We start from the raw sequence: 20,910 nt of genomic DNA on the forward strand, positions 1-20,910 counted from the left end.
CTTTCAGATTCCTTTGTGGCACTGAATGGTAAGGAAGATATTACTGTCATAATTTAATATGGGTGGAATTCTATCTGAGAAATCCTATTTCACAAATCCTCTTGAGTATTTTCAAACTTTAGGTTTCTTTTTAATTAATTTTTTATCCTCATTATTTTTTTATAGACATTTCAACTCCTCTACCAGATCATGAAATGTCTTACAACACAGTGTATGGTCAGTTTATGGATTTTTTTTTTTTAATTGTTCAAGTCACTCATCCTGTAGTAGTTTATAGTTTTCATTCCTAAACATCATAGACCAGATTCTTTGCTGTTTCAGGGTCCCAATTCACTAAAATTATTTATAGATTTTACTGTGCTTCAAAAATCACTCTTCCTATATGAGACGGTTGATGTGGGAGACTGAATCCTAAATTTTTAATCCACATAACATGAAATATGCCAACCTTAGGGAATTTGGTGAATTCATTTAATGAGTTCTTGAGGGACAGGAAATTGCTTTTGGACATAAGTATATCCAAGATAAAAGAATAGTAGGCTATCCTCCTCAGCTGACAGACAATACCATCCCCCCACATGCTGGCTCAGGAAAATGTCTTCCACTGGGAAAAATCTATACAGGGGGCCATCACCAGGTCATTATTAGGCAAAACTTTCCAATAGAGCATGAAATTGGCCATCAAAATGTAAGCTCACAGACAGTATGATGATTTAGACATATTTTCGGTGAGATTTCTTGAGACCATATACAAGGAAGAGTGATGCAGAGGAAATGATGTGCAAACAGGATTTATCCCATTGTTCTTGGTCTGAAATACACAAGCACTAAATTAAACAAAGCTTTAAGTCCATAAACAGAATATTCTGAGCTCTTCATAAGAGAAGTTGAAATGTAGCCATTCCATTTACATTCATGAAGTACCCCCAAATATCTATTAGGGTACATCGTTCACGTTTTTTTAAACATAACATGGAACACATCTGTTGATGGCAAATTTAAGATTCTGTGTTATAATGGGAACTACGAGTTTCACTGATACACAGCCAATTTATAGCTTGTGTGTTTAAGATATGTAACAAAGTAACAGTTCCAGGACAGTCTTTAAATATAGACGTAGATCATAAAGGAGTGGGGAGATAAAGAAAGTAAGGGAAAAGAAAAGAAAACAATGCAGATGTAGGATCCAAAGAATTAGTTCAAGATGGCTACAAATGTGTTTAATAGCTCTGTAAACTTGCACTGCCTGTGTCTAATTTGCATATATAAAAAGTCTGAAGCGGTGCAGATATGGAAAACGGTGCCTGGTTTCTCCTGACTGGCTCCCTCTGAAGTGAGGTGGTGTAGAATAGATGAGTCCACAGAATTCGTCCACCTTTAATGGTCTCTCATCTATGATTCAGACTAGAATATTGAACACCAAAGATTAGAAGAAAAATTGCTCAGGAGGCAAATGTCATCTAGTTTAGCCTGCCCTTCAGAAAGAAAACCCACTTAACATCTGCTCTCCTCCAATATCATACTTTGCCATCATTTCCTATAATTGAATAATCTTTATCAGATATTGAGAAATTCATGTCTTGAATCGAACCAGCAACCTCCCTAGCATTCATCAATTGTACGAAGACCAAGTTTAATTCCCAGGTAATTTCCCGAATAGAATAATTAAAACATGGGATGCTCTTTACAAACAAAAAACACTCTCAAAGCTATGGACCTCTCTTTTTTCCTGTACAAAAGGAAAGATAACTATTAATTATTAACACTTTAAAGGACAATGCTCATTCATTCTCGGTTCTTGGTCAGTGGTTTCTGTGATGAAACTAAAGAAGAGTTGGAATTTTCCTTTCGGGTAGTGATCCTGTCCATTTCAGGCTAAATCTATTCAGTGTGAAATGGTTAGATGAATAATTGACCATCAAAATGAGGGCTGATCCAGGCAGTACTTACAAAAATACAGAGGGCTTTTTTTCATAAACTATTGCAAGAGATGCTTATTTTGGAGTTAATAAACCCAGGATACATTTAATTAATTCATTTAGCAAATATTTGTTGAATGCCTACTTGGCACTGGACTAGGCACTTTATTTGTAGCATCAGAGGAAGGACCAAATTGCTAGCATGGATATAGACAATGAAGCCAACCCCAAAGCCCAAAGTGCACCCACACTGTTTCTAGCCATGTCCTTTGTATATCCTGCACTTTGTGGCTGAGTGCAGGCCCATAGGGCAAACCACAAAACCAAAACTGCCCAACTCAGGAAAAGGGATCATTTCAATAAACCATGCAAACTTTCTGCTTGACAGAAAGCTCCGTGCAACACCAGTTACATATGCAACAACCAACCCCTTTTAGTGAATTGGTCTCTGACTATTTTCCTTTTCTCTTTCTTTCGTATTGATTTCGTGTCTCTTTTTTGTGTCTAATTGGCTACAATCATTGTTAATAGGTTAGAGTAGTTTGAAGTATCTCTAACCTCTGGAATCTCAATGACTTGTAGATATAGAGAAACAGTGTAATGCATTAAAGTTAACTATTTCTTTGTGTTTTATGAGAATAATATGGCATTAGCTCCAATACTTAAAAGTTGACCTTTCTTACTAGTCTGACAAAATTATAGGTTACAAATCTATTGATATATAATACCATATTCACAAATGATTGCCTATTTTTGTACCATTATTTTAGTTACTAAGTCTCTTAGAGAATGTATAAAATAATATAGCCTCTAAAATCGGATTATAAGAAGGAATATAAGGTTTCCTTGTAACTTTTTTTTTAAGCTTGGAGAGATGATAATAATACACATCTTTGATTTCAAACTAAGGACTGCTGCTTAATGGTGCTTTCACATGGTGGTTCTAAAATTTGTAAAAATCAGGTATTGCTTTCTGTGACTAATTCACACTGGCACGTGTTCCCTATCCTCAAGCATAAGTTTAAAAATTACAAAACTCATGCTGCTCTATTTTTTTTTCCTTTGGAGTAAATCAGATGCATGGTTTCTCTAGATTTACATATAGAAAATCGAGATGTGGTGGGTTAGACTAACACTTCAGCGATAAGAAGAAGAGGCTGATTTCTCACATTTGTGTAAAACATTTTCCTACCTAACTACCATCTGGTCCACATTAATTTCCTCTCATAGCCATAGCTTTCCATTACCAATGAGTTTTCCATGTATTTGCAGCATATGGGCCAGGAAATCTTTCTACAGAGAATGTGTCCCTTAGGCATATATTTCCCCTAGATTACCGTATTAAGAAATGTTCTCCCTAAACCATACTTACGGCATTACCATAAAATTGCCCCTTGAACACAGTTAAATTGAAAGTGCTCAAAATGCATATCAATTCAGGTAGAAGAAATTCTTGCTACTTGGAGGGGAGGGGTTTTTTCCTTCCCTCCCCTCTCGCTTTCTAACTCTCTACAAAGCTATTCTAATTGTTTGCTTATGGTGGTTACTGGATTCTCTCTTAGGCTGACCATATATTTTATTAGAGCAGTCTTGAATTAAGGGATGGAAAATAGAGGTTATGTTTTAGACCTCAATTTAAACAAAAAGGAAGTAAAGGAAATTCTGTGTTTTCATTTCTCAGGCTGACTTCCTTGCCCCTGTTCTCTTATCAGTATTATGAGATGAGATGTGAAACCCAGAAATGTAAAAACAAAAAGTCTAAGATCAAGCATTCCTTGAAATTTAAATAAACGTGTTTTTAGCAGTTGCATGTGAAGCGGGCTATTTTCAATGAAGCGGATGTTTGAAGCTATGTGAGAGCCAGACAAGTTCTACACAGAAGGGGACCTCTTAAATGTTACCAAAGCTTTGTGTAGCATTTAAGCGTGCTGGTTCCATAGAATCACTTTAGCTTAGATGAGCCACTTGGCTTGCTTTTCCCTGCTAGGCTAAATTTTAAAAAGATAAAAAGCTATCTTTTTTTATAGGTTGTCTGTAATTTGCAATATTAAAGTCTCCTGGGAATCCAACTTCCAATAATAATTGTTAAAAAAGAACGCAATACATTTATTATTATAATCCATCTTTCCAGTGGCCAGTATTTAGTTTTTCACGTATATGGTGATCATCCCTGGAGGCTGCAGCCTTTGGAGTTATTGTAAGTCTGTCCTACTTTCTACCAAAGGCACCAATTACACATGCACAGTAGTTGTCCTGATGTCTTTTTAAAAATTGTTCAAGAGGTTGCTATAGGTAAGATGGTTTAATAAGCCAAAGACTCCACTTGAAAATCACAGAGAGGTTATATTTTATTTATACCAGAGAGAACAGATATTAAGGCCTCTTTAAATCATTGTGACAGCTTAGATCAAAGCACCCGATACAGTCTGTATTTAACCTTGTAGAATGATGGAGGGAGAACTTACGAATGTATTCACAGGAAATGTCTAGAGTTTTTCTGCCGTAACTCCTGACCTAGCCGTTCTTCTGGCAGTATCCTATGGTAGGCTACTCTGGACCTCAAAAATCTATCCTTTTTTAATTTGAATCACTTCAGTCATTGAATCCTCAAAAACCACCTCTCACAGATAGGAGTCGTGAAACTATGAGACTAATTTTATTGGAAGACACAAAAGGCACAGCCATGGTAACACAAAACAGTTGAAAAGGTGGGAGCAGATCCCTTTTGAAAACAGTAACTTCTCCCAGAAAGAAGAATGTCTGTGAAGTTGAGTCAAAACAGAAGACTAGATACACTGTGGAGCCTCCACGGGAAGGACTCAGGACAACTGAGTTGCTTGTGGTGGTGGAGAGGGTCATCCGCTACTGTAAACCTGCCCCATCAGTTCACACACGGTGTCCTCGGAGTGGACACATTCTGTCTGTAGTGCTGACACAGAAATATCAAGGAAGGACACTAGTATTTCTTGAGCACCTACTATGTGTTAGATACTGTGCTAGATACTTCCCTATTATGTCACTTTATCCTCCTAACACTGGGACGTAAGTGTCATTATCCCCATCGTGTGCTCAAGGAGAGGCTGAGTGATTCCCCAAGGCTCACCCAGAAAGTGGCAGAAATAGGCTAGGCCCTTTATCCTCTAACTACAAGTTCAAGGGGCCTTCTGCTGAACACACCCCACCCCACCACCGCCATCACTGGGTCTTGCCATTTCTAGGGCAATCTCCTCAGTCTTACAGCCTGCCTACGGGTCTCACCTCCTGAGCAAAGGGAACGTGGGTCTCTCTGGTGATGTTTTCTCTAACTGTGTTTGTGATGAAAACAGGGCACTCCAGTTCCCTCTTGCCCAGCACCACCACGTCAGATTCAGCGGCTCACGAGGGTTATGAGTCTAGGGGAGGCATGCTGGACTGGAAGGATCTGCTCGATTCACCTGACAGCGCAGACCCTTTGGGGGCAGTGTCTTCCCATAATCACCAAGACAAGAAGGGTAAGGCCTTGGAAATGCCTCTTCCTCTGGGGGGAGAGGGAGGGAAAAGTGGGGAGGACTGTGTAACTGCTTCCAGCTTAATCCTAGCAGCATTTAAGGAACCTCCATTGCACTCTGATTGAAAGCTTCTCAGAAAAGACTGCAACCCAGTCCTCTCTACGAGGCTTGATCCTAAATTATTCCCTGACCCAGAAGAAACCAAACAAAACCAATAAGACATCCTTTGAGCTTCCTCCACCCAAAAGAAGCATGGCTTGGCCCAAAACAGATGCTGGCTCCTGAGATCCCTTTCCACTCCTCTTAAGTCTTGTTCTGGGATCTTTGGACCCTCTTTTTCCATTGTCATGTGATGGAATGCAGTGTGAGCCTTGGCAATTGAGTGTAATCGAAGTAAAAGCCCATTAATCAGTGAATTGAGAAATAGCAGGGCAAAGTCTTTTCTTCTGGCTGGTAGCATCTCTCAGTCTCTCATGGTGCTGAATTTGAATAGAGCCGTGGTCCTCAGACGCACTGTAATTGCCCTCGGAGAACAGCAGCTAAAACAAAAAATATGTTATTTAATCAAGCAGAATTGCTATGCATTTAAAATGGAAAGGAAGCTGCACTAAATGAAAGGGACTCCACTGTGAACTGTCCTAAATTCTCCTTTGCTTTCTTTGCTTAACTACAGACAGGAAATGTCATCTCTTTTCTCGCCATTTGCTGCTTCTGGTAACACGTCCTACTTTAGTTGCAGCTGCAACCAAAGAGGCCTTCACTTGTCCAGAAACAGTCTTGCAAATCAGAGACTGAAAAGCCCAGTTATGTTGCTGAGCTGTTTCCCCCCATTCAGAATTGTTTTCTTCTATATGTTTTCAAGAGTTTCATCCAAGCGGGGGTTTGAGTTTCGAGGGTAGAGCAGCCACCATGACCCTTGGAAGATGGCCTGTCATGCCTCCCCCAGACTTTTCTGCATACATCATTTCATCTTTACTTCTACAGATGCTTATGCTAAATTTTCATCCTCTCTTTTTTTTTTTGCCTCTCGTTTCCTGAGAGTGCCGTGCACTCCACTGCTCTGCTTGCTAAGCCAAAATGTAAAGTTGTAGCCCCTTTTATGTTGTTCCTGGGCATGTCCTCGTAACTGATTACTGATTTTGTTATTCTTGTATAGACTTCTTATTAACATGCCCTGCCCCAAATCTTTTTTTAAAAAAGCAGGTTTTGTTTCCTCTGCTTCTTTGAGTTAAAGGGATTCTCAGCTCGTACCATCCTGAGAAAGCACCAGAGAGAAAAGAAACTTGTCTCCACAGGCCACAAGCCCCAGCATGTGCCATTATTTGTACTGTGTGGCTCCAGACCTGAGATGCCTTAGTCTTGGCTGTGTCTGGAAGAGACAACTTAGTAAAAATCACTTTGTTTTTGCCTGCTGCAACTTTCTGAAAAAAAAACAGCCTTTTCCCAGTAAAGCATTAAACCGTCAACCAAATGTCTAGCTGTCAGTTGCAGAAATTTCTATTCACTGAGCGGTGGCGTGAATTTTCTCCAATTGTTAACTCCCCCAAGGAATGGAGGTTCTCTAACAGTCCAATTAACACTATGACAGATCATTTTAAAATTCGACATTGTTCATTCTTCAGGGTCTTACTATGAACCTTGACAAAGCTGGAAGCAGTCTACATATTGTCAAACAATGGTGGCAGAGGTGACTGCATGGGTGTTTAACATGATCACTGTTCTTGTGCTCTTACCTCCTTGCCTTGCTCTGTCAAATCTGAGTTTGATTTTTGACAATGGTTACGAGTTTGATGGGGCAATGCCAATGAGTTGTTGTGCAGCAATTTAAAAAAAAAAAAAAGATGTAGCTTAATGTTCCTTTTACCTTGATTTTTATGATTTTAATTTCCATTTTGCTCTGAATTATCTTTCTGTTGAATGTCCATGATTTATTTCAAATTTTTGTTTCATTTTGCAAGCACTGTGTGGTATGACTTGGTGATGGCGTTATTCCTTTGGAAAAGTCTTGTTCCTTTTCTGACTCATTATGACGTCCCTGAACTTGAACCGATCTGTGACCCCTTGCTTCTTTTCATTCCCTGACCTTGGTACCTTAATGATGTCACATCTGTATGTGCAGCATCTCCTGGGACGCGAGAGTTTCAGGGGTTTTCTGAGGGCCTCTGATGGGTGCTCTTTCTCCTGGGTTGATTGTCTCATGGGAATGTGACATTTGCGTGCCCCAGCTTTAGGAGCTAAATATACTCTGGAATTGTTTCTAAAATACCTTGCATTTCCCCACTAAGCAGAAATTGTGTCTGTCCACTGACCAGCTAGCTGAGGAGGAGTCAAGTGTCTGATGCCCTTTTGATTTGGGCCACTGAAAAAAGGCCGGTGAGCCAAATGAGCCCACAGCTGTACCCTGCAGATATGCTGACTGCAACTCTGCTGGTCCCATTCTTTGTCCCACTTCATCCTCCAAACAATTCTGCATTTCCAGAGTATGTTTGCCCACCATTTTCTTTCTCGTCCTTGCTATGTCTCCTGTCTTGATTTGATCCTGTGCGTCCCTCACATTCTGTCGAAGCACCGTTCCTCACCTCGCGGTCTCTCCCCTTCTGCTACCATTGTTCTTAGCCTCCCCCTTCCAAAATAACAGACCCCAGCCCTCTGCCCCTCTGTGGAATGTTCCAAGGCGCTTCCCTTCTACACCGTGAGTAGCATTCTGACACTGTATGTATATGGAGTCGTACTCACAAAGCGTGAGAAGAGCCCCACAAAGCACACAGAAGCATTATCACAGCAAATGAAGTAATTTTCTCTCTCAGTCACTGGCCTTGCCCTTCATTACCCTGCTGGCCTTGTCTAATGTCACTTGTCCTCACTGCTTTTCTTTAAAATTGCCTGATATCTTTCAAGCCCTAGATTCATTAGTAAAAACACGGCCAACCGCTCTGTTTTATCTCTGGGTCCCTAGATGTCTGGAGCCTCTAGAGCCAGCCCTTTAATCAGCAAGTTGATAAATTAGATGCAGCCCTGACTACTTCTTTCTTGGTTTGGGCACATTTAAAAATATATATTATTTATTCATCCTGTAACTATTGAGGTGGTAATGGGTACTTATAAAATGGCTCTAATTACAAATAAATAAGAAAGAAAAGCCAGTTTACTTTTAGATCTGGCTTATCCCCCACTATCCTTACCTCCCTTCCCACAGCAAAAGAAATAAGAGCTTTCTTTTTCAGGTTAACAGTGCTGAGAATGAATAGCCACTCTTGTGCCTCTTGTTTCTTACCAAAAGTAGCGATACTATAAAACCCAACTTCCAAGAAAACTGTAAGATATTTGAGGAAATTAGCCATGTACAGAGCTTCCAAGAGAGCTGTGTAGCATAAATACAAAATGTAAGTGCTGATCGCTGCTGTTAGGACACAAGATAAATCCTGAGCAGAAGAAAACCCCCTACTTCAGACTTTATTTTCTAGAGTTCTTGTAAGCTGCCAGAAAACAGGTGAAATAGTAAATGTATTCCCATTTGACTGGAAATTCCAGAATGGTAGTATGCTTAAATATATTGGGAAATTTTTAAGTGAGATATTAGATTATTATGTGTAGTCAAGAAGATATGCTCATTACAGACATGGGAAAGATGTAGAAACAATTTAAATTAGAGATTAAATGAATAATTTAAACAAAAATGTACAGTAAATGTTGAATATATTTTAATCAGTGTATGAGCTATTTATGTAATTTTTAGATTGGGAAATAATACTCCAGTAAGATTCATAAGGTATATAAAGGATAATGAGTATATTGTCCTCACTTCATAGCAATCCTGAATGAAATTTTATGAATCACAGAGTTTGTCAACAATCCCCTTTCTAGTCAATTATTTATTCCTTAAATGCATCGTAGCCTGGCAGTATTGGTTTAGGTTACTCAGGAACATCATAGTGTTGGAGAATATTGGGTCATGTGGTGGGAATTTACATCCTTTTCATTTCTCTTTCAGTCTTGATGATGTCAAGGGAAAAGTTTCAGTTTGGTGCTTTGTCATTAACAACTCCCTAAACTTACTACTGTCCCTTTTTGACAGAGAGAAAACAGGCTGCTTACTGGGGCTTTGTCTTGCAGCTGGATCTAGCTGAAATTAATGTTGTTTTGCTTTCAGCTAATTTTATTTTTATAGTTACCTCTGTCTGTAAAAAGTGACACTTTTTTTCATTTATGATAATGATATAAAGTTTTCATTTAAAATACATTTTGAAGATAATTTAAATAGACCATTAAGTAAATAGTAATGCAGGAGGTATTAGGGATATAAAAATGCTAAGTAAATTATATGGTAAGTGAGACTCATTGATATGACTTAAATTGTAATATTGGTAATCGGACGACTAAACTTTGGGTACCTCTGGCCTAGAGCAAGTAAAGGAGTCCAGTGAGGATTTAAGCACTGAAGTACCCAGGACTTAGCTTCTGACATTTAGAAGAACGAGATTCCATAACCACCATCCCCTCTGTTGTCTGGGCGCTGCAAAGCCACATGAATACGTGCGTCACTCTGAGTGTTGCAATCATGCGACCTAGTGCTCTTCTGATTTCTTCTTTTCCAACTACTGAGCTTTGTGATTGGAGATGGAAAGTTTGGTCAAGTAGGATTTTAAAGAAAAATGGATTTAGACTAAAAAGAAATTAGCCACTGTAGGCTTGTTAAGCATCTGGCAAGTTTTTTCTCCACACCAGCAGTGAGCACCCTACAGAGGACTGCAGCTACTTATTACTCTAATTGTGGCCCAGAGAAAGTTTGCCTTCAGCACTTCTGCTTCCCACCTATTCTTCTGCTATCCATAAGGATTCTTGTGCTCCAGTATTCCTCTAGCCAAGCTGTATCCTACACATGACCCTTCTTCCCCTTTCGTCCCATTCAAACTTTACCTATTGTGAATCCCAAACCTTCAGCCAGGCTTTCTTTATTGACAGACCGAGTAACCCCATTTTAGGTTGGTATGGTTAATAATGGAGCCTACTCCTGATTACTCTTGAATTTTAACACTCTCCAATGATTAAAATCTAACAGTTTGGGGTTCTCCCAATGGGGAAGGTAATTTTTTGACTCCTATCAAGTCATGTGTAAATGATTTTATGTATGGAGAAAATTATTCCTGATGACAGTAATAAAGGAAGAAAAATAGGCCTCTCCTCTTTTCCTGACTCCTAAACTCGGACTGAATATTTTCTCCACCATTTCTTCAGTAACATTCCAGTAACAAAAATGTTTTCTGAGGCATCTCGAACAATTTATCACTAGCTCTGTAGCACAAATTAGATGCCGATAAAGAGTTAGGGGGTCCTTATTGAAATAGACATAGTCCCTGTCCAAGAAATATGACATATGATGCATATGTTGTCACGAAAGCACAACAAAAAGCCTTACAACCACCACTGTCTTTGTGTACAAGGCAAAACCATGCACAACAGACTTTTATAAAGAGCAGAAAACTGGAGACAGCGTGGCTGAACACATAAAGAACATGACACTCGAAAAGTTTTTCAGCCCCTTTAGTACTTTCCTTCAGTACCAATATTATAGCAGTTATATATCATTTGACAGGGAAGATGAGGAAAATGAAGGATGTTTGGTGAAGGATTCATATTTAAAATTTTTGTGGGAATGCTCAGGCTTTTTTTTTTAATAGCTCAAGCTTTATTTCAATAAAAAACTAAGCTTATACTAATTTGTATAGCTTTTATTAGTAAAGCCTGTAGTATTACAGCCATTTTAAAATGTAATGGTAGAACAAGACAGCCTTCAAGGTGACTTGAGAGAAAGGGGTCTGTCTTATGAGGGGTCCTACTAGTGGGAGGTACTTAATCAATAATCAGGTGAACCAGGTAGAAACATGCATGGTCAGAGGCAAGGAACACTAAGAGATGGGGACCGATGGTGGTTGTTCTAAGACCTTTGTGAATTAGAGTTTATTTATTTCTGGTTTTGAGTATTAATGGAAAGGTACCCTTCAAAGTTCTTTATAAATTTGGTATATAAGCTGCTCTAGTTTCTGATAATTAAAAATAAAATGTTTCTCAAAATTTAGTTCATTAGTACTTAATTTAATTTGTAAATTGTGCTATACCTGCCCCGTAAAGATTTAGCATCATTTTTATTACTCTCTGTTGAACTATTTTAATCTCCAAAAGATTAGAGTGGGTTTTAAGAGTATTTGTGGGAGTCATTTGAAGTATATTGTTTGGAGTTGGAAGACTAGGATTGCTGGATAAAATACAGGATGCCAAGTTAAGTTGAATTTCAGGTAAACCTAAATAATATTTCAAATATTCAACTAAAACTGAATAATTTTTAGTGTAAATATATCTCAAATATTGCCTGGGACATACTTTTAACTAAAACATTATTGTTTATCTGAAGTTCAAATTTAACTGTGTGTCCTGTTTTTTGCTACTTGGCAATCCTATTGAAGAGGTTGCTGACAAGTTACTGAGTGAGTAATAATGTCTAGTCTCTATATTACATCTGCCCTTTTACTCTTGGAAAATCTAGAATAACCCATTTTAGAGGAGTTTGAGTAAAAATTTTATTCTGTAAAAATTCTTATCATCATATTTAATTTCAGAGAATGATCACTAAATGTTACATATGTGTTTGAAATGTGATAAAGAGTGATTTAAAAGATTATCACTGAAAGCAGGTTTTCAAATACCACTTTCAAGTGAAGAAGGCTCAGAAATCAAATTTATACGGCTGCCCTTTTTTTCCCCCCATGGCTTTGGAGAGGAAGAACTGAAATCCAGAAAGCACTAGAAAATAATAGTTTAACAATGGTGATGGTAACCCTAGTCTCAAAGAAAAGCAAAACAGCAACCATTCCTTCTTTCCTTTCTTCATGCGTTCAACAGACGTTCAGCAAACACGTGCTGTATGTGAACCCTATGCTGAGTGTTACAGAAAGTACTGATTTGAATAAGCCTTACACTCAAGGAGCTTACGGTTTAGTAGGGGGCACACACAAGTGATCTCCTGTCTAACTCCTGGGGCAGAGTAAAGTCTGAGAGTTAGAAGTTGAGGAAAGACAGTTGGCAAGGACTGAGAGTACTCAGAGAGGCACAACGAATTCCAAGTGGGGGGCCTGGGAAAGGCCTCACAAAGCCTTGAAGAAAAAGTTGGATTTCAGGGACAGAAGCGGGGAAGGACGTTCCAAGCTGAATAAATTTCATGACCAAGACACCAAGCTATGAAAGTACAGAGTGTGATTATAAAAAGACAAGTAATGTGGGATGATAAAGTGATAAAGTATGTGGATGGCTGGATGGGAATTACGATTGAAATGGTACTCTGGAGCCTTAAATGTCAAAACTGAGGAGTTTTGGCCTTAGCCGCAGGCGGTGATAAGTAGATGGTGGGAAAAAAGGGATTAAAGGAGGGTGGAAGAGAGAGAAATAAGACAGAGAAATTGGTGGACTACATATAGTAAATTAGTCGTATTAGGTTATTAATTACATATACACAATAAATTTGGGAAATAGAATTCTGCATCAGTTTTGCATCTAAATTGTCTGTTCTTACACATCACTGGCATTTTCCTGGTAGCTGCTCCTTGCCAAACTAAGACCTCTATCCTAGGTAAAGTCCCAGGCAAGCTGATCTCCAAACTTGGGCTTCACTGTCACTTCAGTTAAAACTCTGGGGTACACGGCATTTGGCAGACTTTCATCCAGGACAGACTTTTGACGCAGAGGAGACTAAGAAAGAAATGATAATATAATGCCATGGATTTATTTTTGCTGCATTAATATTTGTCATCTACCAGAAAAGGAATCTATCTGTAGTCTGACTTTTCTTTGAAGGGCCGAGGAAAACGATACCGTGAGCAGGCTGGGTACAGGGCAATCAAATGGATGATGCAGAAGTTTCCATGTGTGGGGCCGGCCCAGTGGCGCACTGGAGAGTGCACCGCTTGGGAGCGCGGCGGCGCTCCCGCTGAGGGTTCGGATCCCATGTGGAGACCGGTTCCCGCTCACTGGCTGAGCGCGGTGCGGGCGCAGCACTGAGGGTTGCGATCCCGTTGCTGGTCCCTGGTGCGGGTGTGACACTGAGGGTTGCGGTCCCGTTACCGGTCAGTAAAAAAAGACAAAAAGGAAAAAAAAAAAAAGAAGAAGTTTCCATGTGTTTGTGCGCACTGGGGAGGGGCGAGGGCTGAGAAGCCCATGTGGAGGCTGTAATTGTTCTTTCAGTAGTGCAAGCATAGATATAGATTTGATCTAATTAATTCTGTATCCTCCTGACAACTTGCTGAATTTATCTAAGGTCTTGATGAGATTATTGTGGAAAGGGTAGAAGGGAAAAAAAAAGTTAAATGTCAGCCATGTAGAAAGCTGTTTCATCTCCCTGCCTGCCTGAATCTGTACACCGATATTTGAATTTTATTTCTAGAGATACCCGCTAAACCTCTTTTTTTCCACCTGACATCCATTTTCTCAAGAAATGAAGAACTGAAATTGAGATTATGGAGATTTGAAATTTTGCTTTTAAAACAGCAACATAAACCTTAGGGTATTATAAAACTCAATTCATCTTCCAGAGGTGCTTCTTAATTTTAATCTCTAGCCGCTTTTTCAAGCCACATCATCGTTGGCATGACACTTTACCCCAACCGTTTTCCCTCAAAGTCTTTTTTTCCATTCTCTCCCATCCTCTGTATAAAAACACACACAGTGACAAAGTTTTCTGACAGCTTAATGGAACTTTCAAGGACTACAGGGACTAGGTCAGGCATGATCTTATTAAGAGAACATCTGGAGTAGTTAAAATTTGCTCTTTAATTGGTTCTCCTGCACTATGTGCATCTAGACTTTGTTTAGTCCTAACAAGAAGATTGCAAAGAGTTGATTCATGGTTTGGATCATGTGCAATAATGGAAAAATTATATTAGCTTTGTCTCAAAACTTTCTTTCTAATAGCCTAGTTTTATGAAGAATAAAAGGGAAAAAGGGGGGCTTTTTAGAAGTTTTACTTTGCAAACCTCACTGCTCCATACATGAACTACTCTACAGAAGGAAAAATAGTAAAAGCCAGGTAGTTTTCTGAGGATAGCTTCTCCTTTCTTGACATTACACATGAGAATGGCCTCAAATGCTGTAGGGCTTGCCCGGAATATATAAAGCATGCCATTGTCATGGAAAGAAAGGGGACATCTTCTTGCTGATCACAGAGAGATGCAGGCTATGAGAGTAATAGGTAAACTCCTACCAAGTGCATGGGCTGCTCTGAGGAGCTGAAAGGAGTCACATGAACCTCATCATATGTAAATGTCTCAGCACCTGAAATCGTGGGAAGCCCCCAAAGTAAACTAATACAATGTAGTTGGATATATTCAAATATAACAGGTGTATAGTAGACAGGATCTGAATAGGTGTCAGAAAGCCAATTACAGGCAATGTGAATGTTTGTCATCCTTAATTAATATTTCTTAAGCTCTTTTAAGCCTAAAGCCTGGGAACTATCTTTGTAAAGAGATTCATTTTTAATGAGATAATAGGAATTTTTCTACTTCAGTTCTTTTTAAATTTCGTATTTTCTAAAAGGATGCATTCCTTTTCAAACATATATCTGCAATTACATTTCTTCACTGAAGTCAGAGGCAGTCATTATGAACTATGTAGAAATAATGGCAGTTTGGTATAGTCAACCACTGACAATGCTTTATTAGGAGGGAAAATGGTGTCGAGAAATTTATAGGGTGGCAAACTGCATTATGCCTAACCTTTTGGACATATTAAAGCATGTCATTTTCCAGTCCTACAGCCTCTTGTTATTCATAAATAATAGATAACACTGAACACAATCATCTGACATTTGTTAAGGTAATAAATATATCCTAAGTGCTGACGGGTCTTGCACTCCATGATTTAAAAGCACCCAGCAGAAATTTAATGTAACTTAAAAGTGTCTTATGTAATTCTATGGATTTGTAGATTCAGTTCAACTCAGCAGATCTGTAAACCCTGAGCTCTGTTGACTGCACTGTTGTGCTAGGCATTTTTATTATTATAAAGCAAGGTCTTAATTTGGGAAATGAAACACGAGCTCAGGTCTCTCCTTTCAATCCAGGAATATAAAGGAAAAGAACCTTCCTGAGTTTCTTGTGTCTGGTCAAACAGAGGTAGGGGGAAAAGATTTTGGCATCCCCTGAACCATTTTCAAATGTTGCTTGATGGCTGTGAGTTGAGTTTAGGGAGTTGATTTTGAGGTGACATTAGACACAGTTCTTTAAAGAAGTCACTCTATCCAACAGTGGGCTTCATCAACCATTCTGCTTCTTCTGTCCTTGGGACCCAGTCATGATTGGGCAGACCCAATCTAGGACATATCAGAACTCTGTCATATCAACCACTACATGATGGTCACTGTCACAGAGATGGGGAGCATTAGAAATTCCCCTCCATGTGTTCATGCCAGGGCAGATAAAGAGACCACAGGCACTTTTTCAGCAGTCTTGGCACTAGCAACTTGGGTTGATGCAGGAGTAGCAGCACAATATTTTAGGCCATATGTCATGCTTTTGTCAGGTACAAAGGAAATTAGAAATTTGTCTTTCCGATAAAATAACATCAGTTTTGTATTTTGTCGGAGTATGGTAACCACAATAAAGAAATTATACTTGAGACCCACTAAAGACTCATACTTGGAACACCAGGGAAAACTCGGTGATTTTATTTATTATTTATTTTACACATCATTTTGGAACTCTGGCTATATGCTACCTCAGTGGTAACTGAGGCTGGGCTTTAAAGCTAAACACCTACGGCTGGCTGGTTTCTCAGCTGGTTAGAGCATGGTGTTACAACACCAAGGTCAAGGGTTTGGATCTTTGCACTGGCCAGCAACAACAACAAAAAAAAGTGCTAAACACCTAGATGTGTTTTCTGGATTATTATTCATGTCATTTAGAACAGTGTTCATCAAGTTTTACTGAACATAAGAATCATGGGCCCAGTGCAGAGATTCTGATACAGAAGATCTGGGTAGGACCTTAGGATTTGTTCTTCTAACACATTCCATGTAACACTAATGCTAAGTAGCACTGATTTAGGACACTTTCCAAGTTGCTGATGGTCTATCTTATCTAAACTCACTAGACAATACTTTGCTGTATTTTTAAATCCTTAGTTTTCCACTCTTGATGAACACAATTGAACCCTACCAAAGTGTTGCTTTAAAATAGTATTATCTTGGATCCTGTACTTGTCAGAAATTCTAGAACCACTATCCTTACATTTTTAATTGAGTATTAACATGTGTCCTGCACAATGCCAAGAAATTTACATACATTTGTTTATTTAACCTTTTTAAGTTTTCCAACAACACTCATCTCATAGCCAACACTATGGGAGATAAGAGATTGAGTGACATGCCCAAAGTCACACAGCTAGTTACTTGTAGATCCAAGACTCTAACCCAGGTCTTTATGACCTCAAAGTTTATGTTCTTAAGCAGTAATATCCAGCCTCATCTAAGACGTAGATCCCCAGAACTATATATTTTAGCAAGTTTAAGTTGGCAGTTTGGGGAGTACTAAAACAGACCTGTTTATTCATATTTATTTTATCTTTGCTTTGTAGAGAATAATCAAAGCACTGCAAATAATCCAAACAAAGAATCACCCAAATTTCACAATTTTATAAAGAAATCCACTTTCCCTTTTTGTAGCTTTGATGGCCTTATGAGAGAGCAAAGAAAAGGAAGCTAGAAAATAGAAATACTTTGTTTGCATTCAGAAATGACTTAGATGTTGGGTTTCCAGTCTTATTTAGAAAGAAAATCACAAAAGGCAGGAAAATTAATCTTATAAATTCTGCTGGAACTTTGCCAATCTAAAATAATCGTTACCTTTACAGGGACAGTAACAATTCTAACACATGGAACCACAGACCAACATTCAAGGGCATGGCTTTTAAAAATTATCTTATCATGCCTTTTCGTCTAGACACTAATCCATGCTCTGAAGGTAGCACTCCCATTGGCAATGCCAAGTCTAAAACAGTGGAGCAGCAAAGGAACAGTGAACTCACTCACATTGGCGCAGAGGGAAACATGGAGCTGTTTCTTCTCTAAAAACATGAAATGGAATGAGTTTCATGCTCATTCTCCCTTCTCTTCCTGGGGTGGCATCCAACAAAAAAACGCCTCAATTTCAAAGGTGGTAGAACTGGAAATGGGTTCATCTGCAGTCAGTCACAGTAAGCATTATTTCAATATGTGAATTTTAAAATAGCTTCTGAACTGAGGATATTAAACAGCCAGGCCAGGAAGCTACCTCTATTTTGGTATGGTCAGTCATTAACCTTACATGTCTTAAAGACCATGGCCCCTCCCAATACCTAATCTTCAGCCTGCCAGGAAAAAAACAATTAAAAAATAAAAGGAAAAGGAAAATTTGAGTTATCAACTCTGAGCCCATTTCATGGCTTCTGGAGTTTCAGTTTATTCCTAAGCCATCTGGTTCACATTATGCTGTAAGACAAGAAGAAGGCTTCTTCCTGCTGAGATAACCACAGAGAGCTCCCATTTCACTTTCAGTGTGGTCATCTCGATTGGCTGGGGTGTGGCTTTGAGGATAAATTGCCTCCAGTTAGGGTTTCTCCCCTATTTGTTTTCCTCTCTTCTTACCAGGGATTTCAGCAGGCCCTGTGTGGTTAGCTGCCGTGAGGCTTGGCCAGTGCTTAGTTCATTCATTCATATTGCCTTGCAGGACCGAGAGCCTGACATTTTGTTGCAATAAGATTTTCAAACAAGAAAAATTGGGTTGTTAGATTCCATTCACCCAAGTTGTTATGAGGATTTCAAGGAAATTGCAGGCTTGTCTTACTATAAAGCAGAATCAAGGGTCTATTTTTAGGGGATCCTACTCCGGGGCTTTTCTTGGTGTTTTGCCATCTTTCTTAGCTCTCAGACCCAACACAAACCCTCTCTGGCTCAGCGAGGGAGGGAATGTCCATCCTCCTTTTTGCCTTTGCATATTTCTCTAAAGGACACAGAGAGGCTTTGTTGTCTTTGTGGTCACCGGGTCCGCTTGACACAGATGCCTATTAATCACTTCACTATGGAGACAGACACGTCCATCATATCACAGCAGCTCAGAAACAGGCAGGCCAGTGAACAGAGTGAGAGGAGAAAGTTCCCACTTAACCATGCCAAGTTACTGGCTGCCTGGATCTTAGACACAGCTGGTAATTAAGGTGGGGGTGGGGAGGGCTCTTTCCTGGTATTTAGCTTAATAGGTACAATTGCTTTTATGTATTTTTGTTGGTTTTGCTTCATATTTTGATAGGATAGATAACATCTCCCTGCCATCTGAAAGATGCAGGGAATAAGTATACTCGAAGACTGAGTTTTAATTTTAAAAACAGTAATAATAAATGCAGATAGACTAGCTGTGCTTTTGATGCAAAGATGGTGACTCTTTGAAGCCAGTAGTTTTTCAATAATGGATTCAGTGTGGAGCAGAGCAAGCTGAAAGTCAGCTTTCTCAGACAAGACTCTTGAAATTTCAGGTAATTAAACAAGAACTTTTCTTCCAAAAGTGACAGATCTTCTAAACATTTTTTTCAGTCATTCAAAGCTTCTCATAGCCTGCTTCCAAATGGTGTTTTAGCTCCCAGTCTTATTTTTCCTCTACAAGTACTCGTTCATTCATGCGTTCGTTTACTATTCATTTAATGGATATTTTCTGAGCACCTTTATGCCTGGGCATTTAGAGGTGAAGCCCTCCCTCCTAGAGCTGCTATCTAGGTGAGAAAAACAAGCATCAGGTAAGTATCACAGGAGCGATGACTTAGGATAAAGAAAGCACAGAGCCCTGGGGACACTTGCAGAGGGAAGAGCTTTCCTGTTCTGAGAAGGTAGAGACTGTTTCTCCATCCATATAAGCTGAGACCTAAAGATAGGGTCTGATGAGTGGAAAGCTCATAGGGAATATTCCAGGCAGACGGAGCAGCCTGTGTGACAGCCCAGAAGCACACAAGAGCACAGCATGGTGGCTCATGCCTACAGCCTAAGAGACTAGAGAGGAGTTAGACCATTCGCCATTACTGAAGACAGCCATCACTGTCCTTCTCTCCACACCTTGGTTCTTGTTGCTCTCTCCACTTCAGCTGAAATCCTATGTGTCCTTAAGCCTTAGCTCAGATGCCATGCCCTACATAAAGCTTTTGCCCACTGTTGAGGTAGAAGTGATGTATCTCATGACACCTCCACACTTTAGATGGAGTTAGTGCGAGCACCTGCCTTCTTCCCCACTGGTTCATGCCTCATTCACCTTGGCCTCCCCAGCACCTAGCACAAGTAGATGAGTGCTAAGGCAGCCACAAAGATGCATGGAGCTGAAACTTTGATATACCAGAAGAGTGATAATAAAGACACCCAGAGAATCACAATCCGACCCTGGGTTAGGAGACAGCAGCATTTCTGAAGCAAATGGTCCCAGAGCCTGGTGCTGGGCTCCTGGTGCACAGACATTAATAACGAATTTGGTATGTGATATTTCAAAATTCATTAAAATGGTCATCATAGGAAAAGTCAGAACTGCACTGGGCTTCCTCTTTTTCTACAGTTTACAATTGTTCTTATTTTGAATTACATGTTGCAGAGTCTGGGGGCAGTCATTCATCATCTTTACATTGCTTTGACCTCTAAAGAGCTTCAAACTGCCTCTCAGAGGCCTCCCTCCAGCATCTTAAAACTCTCACCTCAGGGGGGGAAAAACAAACAAAAAAAACTGGAGATTCTATTCTTTCTCAGTTCTGCCAATTTAAAGCATGATTTCTGAGAAACCTCTAAGCTATTGTGTGCTTTGCTTCCTGCAATAGGAAGGTGGAAAGAATAACCATTTAGCACCTCATGACTGGTGAGAAATAGCTGGTGGTTAATGAATCAATGCAAAGGATTTTTCTGATACTGTTTTCATCACTAATGCCCCATTTTCAATTGGTGAGAGCAGGCCCAAGGGTTGGTAGAAGAAGGCATTTCAACACGCCAGGGTAGAGAGGCCAATTCTAATTGTTCTCCTGCAGTGGGAGGATACCTGGGAAGGAGAGGATACCACCCTACAAAGGCCCTTCCACTTCCCTAGGGCTTCCATGCAGCACCTGGAGAGATGGAAGTTCATCCCAGCTCCAGCTCTTGCCCTGTGCCCTTTGCAGAGAGATGCATTTGTTTCGAATTATTCAATACCATCGGAGCACTCAGTTGTTACAAATAACCCGTTTACCCTCGTTGGCTCTTTTGGAATTATCTCAGAACCTGTTTCTTTGCATCTTTAAAATAAGTTTCTCTTCTTATTGTTTTGAACACTGAGCACCTTTATAGATTGTTTTTTATTTGTCTGGGGACGCTACTATTAAAATTCCGTTACATGATTGGAGATATAATTCATTTCTGACACTCCAAAAACAAGGTTAAAGTCACTCCAAAGATGACCCACCACATTTAGAAGTCTGTTTAAAAA

General features: G+C 39.5%; 1 protein-coding gene across 1 annotated transcript in view; it reads left to right on the forward strand.

Annotated features, from left to right (window-relative positions):
* The window catches only part of SEMA6A (sema domain, transmembrane domain (TM), and cytoplasmic domain, (semaphorin) 6A), a 150,119-nt gene that overhangs the window by 107,766 nt on the left and 21,443 nt on the right, over nt 1-20,910 (forward strand). The window contains exons 17-18 of the mRNA XM_008585763.1: nt 8-28; nt 5,246-5,410. Coding sequence (XP_008583985.1) covers nt 8-28; nt 5,246-5,410 — 186 coding nt within the window. The remainder of the gene's footprint in view (nt 1-7; nt 29-5,245; nt 5,411-20,910) is intronic.

The sequence above is a fragment of the Galeopterus variegatus genome, unplaced genomic scaffold, assembly GCF_000696425.1.
Source record: "Galeopterus variegatus unplaced genomic scaffold, G_variegatus-3.0.2 Scaffold3702, whole genome shotgun sequence".
Classification (NCBI taxonomy): domain Eukaryota; kingdom Metazoa; phylum Chordata; class Mammalia; order Dermoptera; family Cynocephalidae; genus Galeopterus; species Galeopterus variegatus.